This window comes from Phragmites australis, chromosome 13, assembly GCF_958298935.1.
Source record: "Phragmites australis chromosome 13, lpPhrAust1.1, whole genome shotgun sequence".
NCBI lineage: Eukaryota > Viridiplantae > Streptophyta > Magnoliopsida > Poales > Poaceae > Phragmites > Phragmites australis.
The window spans coordinates 31,986,026-31,999,456 of record NC_084933.1 but is presented as its reverse complement, the minus strand read 5'-3'; the positions used below and the strand labels follow the sequence as shown (position 1 = coordinate 31,999,456).

Here is a 13,431-nt window from a genome sequence, read left to right as displayed (position 1 = left end):
ATTATGTGTATCAGCTACTTGATCCAGTGACTGATACAGGAGGTACAGGAGATCCTGAGATAGGGGTCTTACAAACGCGTGCAATGATGAGCATGAATGAATGCAACAAGGTATGCCACAATGCTCAAAAACATGCTGGAAGTATAAGACATGCGAAACAATGCAACTCTAAACGATCTAAATGAAATCTGAAAAATAACAGCCATCCGGAGTATCCGGACTGACTCGGAGTATCCGGGTTCGAACCCTCCGGGTGAACCTCCAGGAGAGGCGCTCGATTACTGTCTTTTTATTTGACTGGCCCAGAGTATCCCAGTGAATCCAGAGTATCCGGGTTCCTGTGTATCCGGGCCATCCTCCGGTGAAGGCTCTCGGTTAGCCACTACTCTAACTTAACCCGAAACCTCCGGGTTGGTCCAGACTATCCGGGATGTGCCGGACACTCCGAGCGAGGCTCCAAACGAAACTCTCGGTTACTCGATAATGCAACGACTCGGAGTCTCCAGGCTTAACCGGATTATCCAGGTGATACAGACTTGGGTTCTTCACAACTTTTCCCTCGGGAGATTCAACTCACTTTACAAATATGTGCTACACAAACATGCATATGCCCCATCCAAATGATTCTAAACCAATCTCGCACCCTAAACCCTAACCAATTTTGAACACAATTCAACGGACAATTTCTGCTGAACCCGGAGTATCCGGATGAGTTCGGAATATCCGGGTCAGCCCAGAAAAGCTGTTCTCGAGTGGATTTTTGGTCGATTTGAGTTGCAATCATTTCCAAGCCAAAAGAGAACATGTTAGAGGTACTCCAAGAGTCCTGGAACTTACTCATCAACTAGCAACACGACTCTAGAACTCATTTTCGACCAAAACTCTATTTTTGCTCCAAAAAGCTCAAGAACGCCAAGAACTTCAAGAACTACTCGATTTCTTCATGAAAACAAAATTGAATTGGATAGATGAGCAGCTCATGAGCTAGAGAATGCAATGGTACCACATGCATACCTTGAATCCTCCACTTGAGCTCGGATTTTGGGAGAAAGTGAGAGAGAACTTGGGGAGTGAGGGAGGAGAGAGAGGGAGCAGGTGGGGCAGCTGCAGCTGAGCTGCTGAGTGAGGGCGTGGGGAGAGAGGGAGCAAGTGGGGCTACCCCATTTGATGGTTGGGTTGGTGGGGCCACTTGTGGGGCCCACATGTTAGAGAAAATGGGTATTTTCAATGCAATTTCTATTCTTTTCTCTCCCAATTTTCTTTCTCTTATCCAAATGATTTTAAACAAATTGCTCTAATGTGCCAAAATAACTCCTCTCAAATTTAATTATGACGCTAATGATATATGATTAAGCTTAATCACATGATTATGGAATTTGGGACGTGACATAGCGCTTCTAGGCATCACGGCACGACGACCGGACCACAACGTCGAGCAGAAGCACGCCGGCGGCAAGCGCAAGCACGACAACGAAGGCAAATGCATGGCGGTGTGCGGCAACAAGCTAAGAGGGGGCACGGGGACGCCGATATGCTAACTAGGCAGTGCTAAGGGGACAAGGAGCTCACCGGAAGATGAACGACGACGCTGTACGCGGTGGCCGGTGGCTTGTCGCTGAGGTGACGGCAGACAGCTCGGCTCCGCGGGCAGGCGGCTCACGTCGGCTTCCAGCAGACAAGCAGCTGCACAGGGACGGCACCGAGCTCCTGGGGCTCCTCGGCGGCAGGTCGATGGTAAGACATCGATGGCGAGGATGCAGCAACGGCAATGGCAATGGCGGTGGTGCGGTGGCGCGGCGAAGTGGAGAAAGGGAGAGAGAGAAACGCGGGCTGCTCTATTTATATACGGGAAGGGGGAGAGCGCAGAGAGGCGGTGAGTATGGGCGCTATGCGTCGGCCACGCGCGCGGACCGCGAAAGTCACAGCGCAGAGGCATGGGCAGTAGAGAGAGAGAGAGAGAGAGAGAGAGAGAGAGAGAGAGAGAGAGAGAGAAAGCAAAGATTGAGCAGAAATCGCGAAGGCCGGTCGGGAGATTTTCCCGGAGAAACGGTGGCTAGCGGAGGTGGCGTCACGCTGGAAAGGGAAGAAGGAAGGAAAGGGCGAGAGGTGCGCAAGCACGTGGTCGGATCAGCGACGCATGGCCCAGCGAACCGTCGAGGATGCACGAGCACGCGCGCGAATGGGCCGGCACGGTGCGGCGAGCTGGGCCGAGCGCGGCGCGCGGGAGAGAGGGAATGGCTGGGTGGGCCGGGGCGTGCGGGGAAAGACTGGGCCGGTGGGTCGGCTGCAGCCTAGATTTAGGAGAGGGGAAAATGAGAAAGGGCTGGGCCGAAAAGAGAGAGGAAAAGGAAACCGGCCTGGAAGAAAAAATAGAAGGAGAAAAAGAAAGAGGGAAAGAAAAGGTTTTGGAATAATTCAAATTGGAGAATTTGAATTTGGTTTTGACTTTGGATTCAGAACAACTTCATTTGGAACATTTGAACTTGGTTCTCGGGACTTTCTAGGATGGTTTGAATTAAAAGATTCAAGCTTGAATTTGGATTTATGCTGAATAGAATCTATGAGTAGATTTGAAATTGAGAGACATTCAATTTTCAATTCCCCACACAAGGAACCTTAAAAACCTCAAGTAATGCATATAAACCTATTTAATTGAGTTTACTTCAAAACTGATTCTAGTGCACCCTGTAGCACTTATTCAACTTAACATTTCCATCATATATGAATGTGTATATACTGATATATATACATATCCACATACATTTTTCTTTAACCTTAGTTGGCTTAATTACTCCTAAAAATTTTAATTTGGAGTGAAATTTGTAACTAATTGGCATGCTTAAACTCAGGATGTTACAGCCGCCGTTGTGACCATTGTCGTCCCCAGTCTTCTCCTCCCTACGCCTCCCCGTCTCTGAGCTCTCCTCTGCGCCGGCCTCCTCCTCCCCGGTCTCTGAGCTCTCCTCCGCGCCGGCCTCCTCCTCCTCGGCCCCCTCCCCCTGGCCTCCTCCTCCCCGGCCACCTCCTCCCCAGTCTCCGAGCTCTCCTCCGCGCCAGCCTCCTCCTCCTCACCGGCCTCCTCCTCCCCGCTCAGTGAGTTTTCCTCTTATGTGATAATGCTCTTGACAATGATGATGCTCTGGACAGTGAGTTATTTTTGGAGTATTGCTCTGTGATGATAAAGTTGAACTGAAAGCTCAGATAAAGGCTTGTGATGATGCTACTGTCAGTTTTGTTTTTGATATATGTTACTATCAGTTTTGTCTTGGCTAAGTATATTTAGTTCTGGGCCCTCTGTTTGGTCACAGCAGCACTGTTCAAAGACTCTTTTGATTTTTATCCAGGTTATGTTTGCTAATTGAGAATTTAGATAATAGCTTAATTGATAATGAGTTCAACAGAACAGTCATTTGCACCCTTTAGTTTTGCTTGTGTCCTTTTTGATAGTGCGCACGGCTGCCTACTAGCCATGCACTAGTCTACACCCGCGCGGCGCAACACAATCGAGACATGCGGGATGACGCACGTTGCAGGCCATACCAGCTATACCGTGCGCATGTAGGAGGCCATACTGGCCACTTTTTGTTAGCTCTATATGTATTCGGTGAATCAAAATAGAAAAGCCGCAGTGTGAGCGAGCAGCATAATCGAGCTCTCGTGTCTTTGGTAGCTATGTTCGTGCGTCCCAATAAAAAGCTTGTGTGTGTTCCAGTAAAAGGGTGTGTGCGTTTGCAGGTGCTTGTGTGCAGGTTCGAGTGCTAAATTCAGTCCACAGGTCTGATGGGTCGGTTACCTAAACTTTAACGGATCGAGCACGGATTTGTACTTGCGTCTGTGGGTGCCCATGCATGGGTCACTCGATTAACATCGGATCTCTCTCCTGCAGCCCACAAGCCACAATCCAGCCCAGCTCAATGCCTCAATCGGCCAGCCGAAAATGGTCGGGTCACCGTCACCACTCCCTATCTCCTTGACTCCCATTCGCGATTCGCCTGACTCAGCTGAATGCCCGACGCGCCAGTACGCCACCGGGTACTCCCATTCGCCACTCCCATTTGCCACCGCCACTCCCATTCGCCACGCCAAGCGTCGTCGGCCTCGGCACCACCCCCTCCGGCCTCGCCTGCAGTTCGTGCCGCCCCTTCAGCCCTTCGATGGTGTCACAGTGAGCACTTGCAGGTACCATTGTTGTTTGCAGTTCCTACCGCTCCACGGAATCATTGTCCTTAGATGGTGAGAACGGAATCAGTGGTCAAGAGCACTGAGCACATCATCCATTCATCCTTTTCTCAAGTTTTGCTGGCCTTTTGCAGTTCCTACCGCATCCTCTTCTCATTCTCGTTGCTGCTGTCTGCTGGGAAGCCGGAACAAGAGGAGGTGATCAGATCTGCTTAGATTTGGGTATGCATGGCAGTAGGGAATGAGGTTGTAGGAAATAATTCTATTGTTTCAGTGTTTCTGTTGTAAGAAACGACAGTTCCCGCTGTGTCGGGTCTCCACCAGGTTCGGATGCATAGGCACATTTTAACCCGTTTAATAATTCAAGTGCGGGTCGGCGGTGGAGCTGAGCGCCACGGCCAACACCGGCGGGCTCTGCAACTCGGGCGTGATGGTGCTGCAGCCGTGCAACCGCACCTTCGAGCTGCTCATGTCGGGCATCGACAGCATCGACTCCTACAACGGTGGCGACCAGGGGTACCTGAACGAGGTGTTCACGTGGTGGCACGGCCTTCCGCGCCGCACAAACTTCCTCAAGTACGTCTGGGCCGAAGGCGATCGGGCGGCGCAGGCACGGCTGCTAGGCGCAGAACCGGCGGAGGTGTACCTGGTGCACTACCTGGGCATGAAACCGTGGCTGTGCTACCGCGACTAGGACTGCAACTGGAACGTGGCGGCGCTGCGGCGGTTCGCGAGTGACGAGGTGCACGCGCGGTGGTGGGCGGTGCACGACCGGATCGAGCCCGCGGAGCTGAGGGACCTCCAGGTTCTGCGCGCGGACGAGCACGAACGGGAGGAGGCGGACAGGGCCAACGCGCCGACCGGCCACTGGAACCGCACCATCAAAGCCCAGCGGCAGCAGCAGCCCCTGTAGTTCTTCGTATGGACTATAGTCCAATGGCAAGCCCATGGGGTAGAGAAGCCGGAGTTTTTTTTTATATATATATTTTCGAGTTTAAATTTAAATAAATATATTCCCGACGAAAAGATTTATAAAAGTAGGCGCCAACCGCCCTCTCAGAGGGCTGCAGCCCTCTCAGAGGGCGGGTATGGGTGCTAACCGCCCCCTGAGAGGGCGGTAGGCCTTCCCGCCCGGGGCCCCCCTGCTTACCGCCCCCTCAGGGGGCGGGTAGAGGTCCTTACCGCCCCCTGAGAGGGCGGTAAGAGCTCCTCCCGCCCGCCGCCCCGCGCCGGCCCCCCTGCGCCCTGAGTCTATAAAAACCCCGAAAATTAGAGAAAAAACCAGAAAATTCGAAAAAAAAGAAAAGTTGAGAAGAGAGAGGAGAAGAGAGGAGAGGAGAGGGGAGGAAGAGAGATCGGCGAAGCCCTGCTGCATTTGGGCTGTGGATTTGGAAAAAAAATTTAGGTCAATCTTTTTATCCTTTTTATTGTTGTTAATTAGTGCAGTAGTAGTATATGACATAGATTTTAGATAGTTAGATCTAGGGTTTAGAAAATTGTAAAATTTAGTTAGAAAATTGAACGATAATAGTTGAATATAGAATATTATTTTTAGTACATTATTTTTAATTTGTTACCTGTAGTATATTATTTGTAGTATATTATTTTCAGTATGTTGTTTGTAGTATATAGTTTATATGGGTTTGGCTAGGCTGGGCTGGGCTGGGCTGGTTCGAACTTATTTTGCGCTGAACTAGCCACAGGAATGCAATGCTCTGCTGCGGTAGATGACTTTGATTTGATTTGATGGGTACGTACGTGCACGTGAAGCAAGGCGACAACAGCAGCCAGCAGCGTTGCACCATTAGCATCGCGAATCTTGTCCATATCCGCCGTCGAGCGCGCACAGACAATTTGGCATGCAAACACCTCCTCCTCCAGTCCAGTCCAGTCCAGTCCAGTCCAGTATATGTAATCCCTGCCATTGCCATTCGGCTAGCCAGAGCTCCATCACCAGAGGAGAGAGAGGAGACGGAGATACGGCCGGCGGCAATGGCAACTTCCCTCTTCCAGCTTGTCGGGCTCCTCCTTACCCAGCTGATCCTCTTCCACCTCTCCGACCCCTCCGTCGCTCTCGCCCTCGCAAAACCACCACAAGTAGCACACAGTACTTGGCCCACGACGCCCAGCAGCAGCAGCAAGGAGCAACGTCGTCGTCCCCCGCTGGTCCAGTCGACGTGCAACTCCACCAGCTTCTACGACCTCTGCGTAGCCGCCCTCGGCGCCGACCCCTCCAGCTCCACCGCCGACGTCCCCGGCCTCTGCACCATCGCCGTCTCCGCCGCAGCCGCTAACGCCTCCGCCACCGCGTCCTCCCTGGGCAACGCCAGCGCTGCCGCCACCACCCCCGAGGCGGACCGCACGCTGCTCCGCACCTGCGCTGACAAGTACGCGGACGCCCGCGAGGCGCTCCTGGCGGCGCGGGCCTCTCTCGCCGAGGAGGCCTACGACTACGCCTTCGTGCACGTGAGCGCCGCGGCCGAGTACCCCGCGGTGTGCCGGACGCTGTTCCGGAGGCAGCAGCAGCGTCCTGGGGCCAAGGCGCCGGCGTACCCAGCGGAGCTGGCCAAGAGGGAGGAGGGGCTGCGTCGCCTCTGCACCATCGCGCTCGACATCATCTCGCTGCTGCAGATGCGGGAACCCTCCATCTAACTGATCGATGTGGGTGCGGTTTGGTTGGTACTGAACATCCATCGTCCATGCAATGCAACGCCATGGGAATCAGTTGGATGAAAAAGGTTGGTCTCGGACCCTTGTTTGTTGGACGGATAGGGTCGGGTGTTGACACTCCTATCACAATGACTTACATAAAGGGTCATTCTGATTGAATGCCATGTGAGGTAGGGTGTCAAATATAAAGTTAGTGTTTATATTTCCCAGCTGCGCTAGCTGAATTTTGTCTCTACTGCTTGGACTCCAATTTGATGATAAAAATCATGCTTGATTCTGTCATTACCCTTCGTAATTCCATTCAGTTACTTCGTAGTAACAGTATGTACATCCGTCGAGAGTTGAGGCCAAGTCCAGCCCAAACAACGCTGAGGAGGCCCAATACCAGGTCCAGTAGCGCACGGATGGATGGACTAGAGTTGTGTCTACTGAAGTTGGAGTACCCGCCTGTCTCAAATCAACGCTGCAACGCAACGCAACAAACTACTACGTTACAACGTAACGTGCATGCTTCTTCTCCAGATTAACAAAACAAGGAAAACTCAGCCTCCCTCAAAAATGCCTACCAAGCTGACTCGTCGAGTTGAGAGTTATGTATGGCTCATGGCAACGGAACAGGCCTTCTCCAGCGGTGGAACTCATCCAGATCTCTGTTCACAATCGACCTGTTGTGCAGCCAGAACGTCTCCGGCGATTGATGGAACTGCCGTACCTTCCTCTGCAGCTCCCACAAGATTCCGCTCATGGCGGAGCACAGCTCCGTATCCGCCGCATACACCCACAAGCATCTCATCTCACGCCCACGATCAATCATTTCCTCGATCCTTTCATCTGCAACACCAACAAACTTCAACTTTCTTTGATCCCGAGTCCAGGCTTAACGAATGACAAACTGAGGAGTACCATGCGAATGCAATACCTGGTATCGATTCAAGGTACCCGAGGAGTTCAGGTCCAATCCTAGACGATGGCCACTTTATTGATATCTCTCTGCAGTCGATCACATTCTGGAAAGGAAGCTCAACTTCATCTGACAAGATCACCGGCACACATTCCTGCCATCAACATTCTTACAAGCTCATGATTCCCATGCACTGAAACAATCTTCTTCTTTCAGGAGGAGGAGAGCTCACCACAAAGAAGGATTCATAGAACCGAAGTGTCCACGACGACTCGCCACGAGGAGCCAAGCAGAACTTTGCATTCCTCAGGTGCTTGAAGTAATCAATCCTTCCCAATTTATCAGGGCCAGACAACTTCAGTTCTGGAGACTCCAGCTGAAAGTTCAAAAGAACAATCCACATGCAGTCTGAGTGAAATAAACATGTGTATAAAGCACTGACGAACAGCAACCAAAAAAAGAAAGAAAGAAAATTGTGCAACCATGATTAGTCTGAGATAGATAACTAAAAACATGGATGTCTGGCCCCCTACAATGACTGCTTCCATGTATTGCGATGTGCCTATACAGAATAACATTTTATAGTAAACCGTTCAATGGAAGGCTTTTGTGCATTAATAATGTAATATCAAGTTAAACTGCTTTTAGAAATCAAATGGAAGCCAACCTTGTCAGGATACTGCTTTGCAAACTCCACCAGCCGAAGGCGGCCTACTTTTCCCTGGGCACGTCCAAGGAAGTTTGCTAAGTATTTCCTTTTCGACAATGGGATTGGTTGGACAGCACGTGCATCAGACTTCATCATAGAATCGTCCACATTCCCGGGTATAATAATATCTTTCCATGTATTAAATGCACTTGTACTTCGTTTGTCAGTACGATCACCCTGACAAATACAACACAAAGTCATTCTACGTAGTTTGCAAGCTGAGTTACACATATATGAAAGAGGATAGCACAGCACTCACGAACCAAGTCAATTCCAGGCTTATACAGCCTTTTTCCAACTCAATTGCAAACAAATTGCAGATGCCTCAAGAATTGTGTTAATTAGACGAGGTGTAACCACCATAATTTATCTTTATATTAGAGCAAATATAGCTATAAATACAGTATAGGTACATGAGATGTACTAGTAAAAGACAATTACAATGTGGGCCCTAATTCTGCCACACATAAATAAAATAAACAAATTAAATTGCAATAGCAGGTTGGGTGTGATCATTGAGCTAGGCCACTACGAGTAATATTTATCATGAGACATAATGCCATTGTGTGAACCTTTGTAGCACTATGAATTAGGACACCTTACTATAACAATGATGCACAGAAAACGACAAATTTTTCCTGCTTTTGTGGGGGAAAATTTGACGAAAGTGTGAACAGCACCACAAACGGTACCTCTGGAGTAAGGATGATAGATCGATTCAGAAATGTCGCCCACGAGCGAAATAGGTGAGCTCCAGCACCACTACATATGGCAGAAAAGGGATAGTGTTATTAGGTAAGTGGTTAAGATAAATCCCAAAACAAATATCTGATTGTTTCCAGGTTCGCGATTAACAGATAAAAATTTGTTACCTTGGGAAGACAAAAATGTGGTCACGCCCACCTGATCTACGGAAATATGGCATCTGACTGAGAACCTGAAGAGAATGAAGGCGAAACACTAACATATCTCAACTCAAGGAAGCTGTTGCCCAAGCGCAGATGATGCAGGCAAATCATGTGGGAGTTAACATTTACCTGGACATAGGTCTGATTGATTTCCTTATCATTGAGTGCCCCTGTCATCCTAACGCACTTAACATAGCTGGGAACGAAGAAGAGATTTGCTTCATCCTTGTTGAATGTTCTAAACCTTGAGTTGAGAAGAAGCCGGTGGATCTTTACCTATGAAGTGGAACGGGAGTGACTGACATGAGGATAGGCTTGTTTCGTTTTGTGTAGAGTGCACGAAAGAGCAGAGCAGGGGGTAGCGTACCTGGGTGGCCCACTGGCCCTTGAGGCAGGTGGCGACGGGGACGGTGCCGTCGCGGCCGCGGAGCAGGGCGCGCAGGCCGTGGATCTCGTCCTCGGCGTAGACGTAGATGCGGAGGGCGGCGTCTGCAACTGCAAAGGAGGAGGGGACGGCGGTGGAAGAGGAGGAAGTGTCGAGGAGGAGGCGGTCGAAGAGACGGGTGAGGAGGAAGGTGGCGGCGACCAGGAGGAGGGCGCCCACCTGGTGGGCCCGGCTGCAGGCGTGGTGGTGGTGCCGCATGCTCCCTCCCTCCCTCCCTCCGATGGCTCGCCGGAGCAGACGACGAGAAGGCCCTTTCCTCCCCTCCCAAAGTGAGTGATAGCAGGAGAGGAGGGCCGCCCAACTCAATCAAACAAGCAGTGCAGTACTGTTCCATCCTGCCGGGCCCAACCTAAACGGAATGACATTCTCGGTGAAGTCAGATAACTTTAAATTAACGTTAACTGTTAAATTGAAGATAAACGGATCAAATCTGATGTTAAGTGACAGAAGCGAAAATAACAACGCTCATCGCCCCACCCCATTCCTCCTCATCCTCTTCTTCTTTGCCTTGGATCTGGATCCCTCCTCCACCTCATACATTGTGCATTCCGTCTCTTCTTATATTTATTTAGGATTACTTGCATTGCATCGCATTGCATTGATTTGCAATTCCACATCTGCGCACTCCAATTCATAAACTCATTAAGGCTAATACATTACTCTACATGGCACACAACTCCATTCCCTAGCTCCCTTCCCAGCTTTATGGATGATTAACCATCATTCGCCACTAGCACTCCATTTCTCTTCTTCACACCGTGCCTTTTCTTTCTTTCCTTCTCAACTCTATTGCTTTCGATTGCACTGTTTTGTAAATCTCCATTTGCTGGCGTCTACTCCACCATTACTCCTGACAGAAAACCTATGGTTCATCAGCTTCTCTCAGTTTGTCGAGTTGAATTTTACAAGGCAGACAGTTTTCTCTTTATTCATAACATATGAATTTACTTTCTTTCCTGCAGGACCGCGCTTACTCTTCAGATGTCTTTTGATACCACAAGAAAGGATTACCTCTGGTTTCTCTGGTGTGGATACTACAGACGCTTCTGGAGATCCATAATATTTCGCCATTGGACTTGATAGTTGCCAATCCTTCTTGTACTGGACTTTCCAACTTTCACTCCCTTGTGCTTATGTCCTTGCTTCTTCAACCAAGGATGTTCTTCTTTTCTAACTACAACCAGATCTTTTTCCTCCTTTATTTCCAATACTGTATCTCACTATCCATTTTGCTACTAATAAAGAGAAGCACACTATTCTCCCTATGGCCAAGTCATCGCTTCCTCCTGGATTCCGGTTTCATCCAACTGATGTGGAATTCACTGTCTACTATTTAAAGAGGAAGCTATTGGGGAAAAACTTACGCTGCAATTTTATTACGGAGATTGACCTATACAAGTTTGCCCCTTGGGATCTTCCAGGTACTGGTCTCGAACTTTTTCACTTATTTATGTGTAACTAGCAGTCAAGAAGAATTGTGTCATCACATGTATCATTGCATTGCTTGCTTCGTTCCCGGTATTGGCTTCCCCCATATTTACATTTGGCTGTAAATATCTTATTTTGTAGGTGACAGGCTCTTAACTGTTCTGATGCTTTATTGTCTCTTGCTTAACTTTTTGTAGAGAAAGCTTGCTTGGAGAGTAATGATCTAGTGTGGTATTTCTTTTGCCCACGTGATAGGAAGTATGCTTGTGGATAAAGAACTAACCGGTCAACTGGAGTTGGATACTGGAAAGCTACTGGAAAGGACATAACCGGTCAACTGGAGTTGGATACTGGAAAGCTACTGGAAAGGACAGGCCGGTGGTATATAATTCTAGGACTGTTGGGATGAAGAGAACTTTGGTGTTTCATCTTGGCAAGCCACCACGTGGTGATAGAACTTGATGTAAAGAATAGTATCAAAGGATGAGCATAAGTCTTATCCCATATATATATATATATGATACTGAGAAGATAGCAATTCATACACAATGAAAAGCTACTGATAAAGGTAAAAATAATTGCAGCAAACATCTCACTCTGGTGTAAAAGCTGGATACCAAAATAAGGCATATGAGAGTGAAACCCTACAAGTAATTGCTGCATAGAAGTGAAATAGATAGTATTGCTCTCAGATTTATGCAACAATTGGCTCCAAGACTTTGAAGTCTTGCTCCCAAATTGTTCTTCAAATATTATCATAGATTGGGCTATTAATGAGATCTCAACTAGCCAAAGAACTTGGACAACTAAATTAAAAAGGTTCTGGACAATGACTGATCTGAATTGATGGACATGATTCACTAGCCAAATAGAACTATTTAGCCACCCAGAAGTATGAAAACACACAGGGGGATGACAGGTCCAGACTATACAGAACAGAATTGCTCACTGCACCGTCAGAACAAATGACAGAAATGCAAAATATATATGCGCATCAGATTGTATTCAGTATACAACCGTGTCCATTCACATGTGTCCAGCTATGTTCATTTCAGGCAACAACAGAATCATGTCCAAAGGTTTGCAATAGCAGAAACACCAGATCAGTATCCAGATCACAAGTTTTCCAGCTATTGTACTCATCTAATAGCCCAATCTAAAACCATTCATCATCACAGAGCATGCTATCAGAGAAGTGGAGGAACACTCACAGCAAAATATTGATTGAAATCAAAATAAAGGGAGGCTAGGCACGGCTTGGAAGCCACTGACCCAGAAAACCTATCAACCACCGTCGCTGGCAGTGAGAGGAGATCGGAGATACAAAGCCCTTCACCGTACAGCCACTGCAGTACGGTCGAGCTTCGGCGCTGCAGCTTCGGCCACCAACCCTATCTCTCCCAGATACCACACCAGAGATATCACCCGAGGAGCTCGGGTTCTGATCTTCAGAGACAAAACCAGAGAGAGTTCACCGGGGAAAAGGAAAATTTCAGACTCGTTTTTGCACACAGAGAGGGGAAGGGAAAATATAGCTGCCTTATCTTCAGTGCGAAGGGCCGAAGCATAACTCCTCGGCGAGATACTTGCGGCCGCCCAACAAACCGAGATTCCCGGCGCTCCTGAAGACCAGCCGAGCCACCAGAGAACTCGGCAGGGGATTGCTCTCGCCGCCGCCGGCCTCTCAGCCCTCGCATACATCGCAGCCAGCCAACCCCCTCCCTTTTCCAACCCTAGACGCTGCTTATATCTCACCCACGGTGGACCTGGGCTAAAACCCCGACCAGGGCTCAAAGTAGGCAGCCCAGGATCGGCCCAAGAGCATAAAACATTAAAACTTTCCACAAATTTCAACAGAACTGACTGGGTTACGTATGAATATAGGCTGGAGGACAAGGAACTAGCCGCTTCTAGTGTTAAACTGGTATGATGCTGTGACATCTTTAAACTGCAATCAGGTAATTAAGTCTAATAATATGTTATTAGCGCTATAAATAGTTTTGAGGCAATTTATTTTAAAACGCTAGTGTAATTTGTTTAAGGTCATTTAGATGAGAAAAAAAATTCAGAAAAGAAAATAATATAACTCATAGTTAAAATAGACTCCTTTCACAGAAATTCAGGTCAACCACTCCTATATCTCTCCCTCACTCTCCCACCTGCCCCTCACCCGTGCTCCCTCTCCCTCACG

General features: G+C 48.7%; 2 protein-coding genes and 1 pseudogene across 2 annotated transcripts; 2 read left to right on the top strand and 1 right to left on the bottom strand.

Moving 5' to 3' along the window:
* Positions 1 to 1,575: 1,575 nt before the first annotated feature.
* On the top strand, positions 1,576 to 5,092 carry LOC133889638 (UDP-glucuronate:xylan alpha-glucuronosyltransferase 1-like; annotated as a pseudogene).
* Positions 5,093 to 6,007: 915 nt separating this feature from the next.
* Positions 6,008 to 7,008, top strand: LOC133889217 (pectinesterase inhibitor 28-like). Its single transcript, XM_062329706.1, has one exon. It carries the CDS (start codon positions 6,172 to 6,174, stop codon positions 6,829 to 6,831), a length of 660 nt encoding a protein of 219 aa, XP_062185690.1. The 5' UTR covers positions 6,008 to 6,171; the 3' UTR covers positions 6,832 to 7,008.
* A 259-nt stretch (positions 7,009 to 7,267) lies between these two features.
* LOC133889216 (probable glucuronosyltransferase Os03g0107900) lies at positions 7,268 to 10,137 on the bottom strand. Its single transcript, XM_062329705.1, has 8 exons — positions 9,735 to 10,137; positions 9,497 to 9,643; positions 9,332 to 9,396; positions 9,152 to 9,221; positions 8,418 to 8,636; positions 7,983 to 8,126; positions 7,769 to 7,904; positions 7,268 to 7,680 (listed from the first exon to the last, which is right to left on the bottom strand). Exons 1-8 carry the CDS (start codon positions 10,008 to 10,010, stop codon positions 7,451 to 7,453), a joined length of 1,287 nt encoding a protein of 428 aa, XP_062185689.1. The 5' UTR covers positions 10,011 to 10,137; the 3' UTR covers positions 7,268 to 7,450.
* Positions 10,138 to 13,431: the final 3,294 nt, after the last annotated feature.

What these genes read in the sequence shown, in the direction of transcription:
- LOC133889217 (XM_062329706.1), top strand. Translation starts at nt 6,172, where the DNA reads ATGGCAACTTCCCTCTTCCAGCTTGTCGGGCTCCTCCTTACCCAGCTG.
- LOC133889216 (XM_062329705.1), bottom strand. Translation starts at nt 10,010, where the DNA reads ATGCGGCACCACCACCACGCCTGCAGCCGGGCCCACCAGGTGGGCGCC. An exon ending in CACATTTTTGTCTTCCCAAG is followed by an intron (nt 9,222 to 9,331) that starts GTAACAAATTTT and finishes TGCCATATGTAG; the next exon opens with TGGTGCTGGAGCTCACCTAT. An exon ending in GTACCTTGAATCGATACCAG is followed by an intron (nt 7,681 to 7,768) that starts GTATTGCATTCG and finishes TTGGTGTTGCAG; the next exon opens with ATGAAAGGATCGAGGAAATG.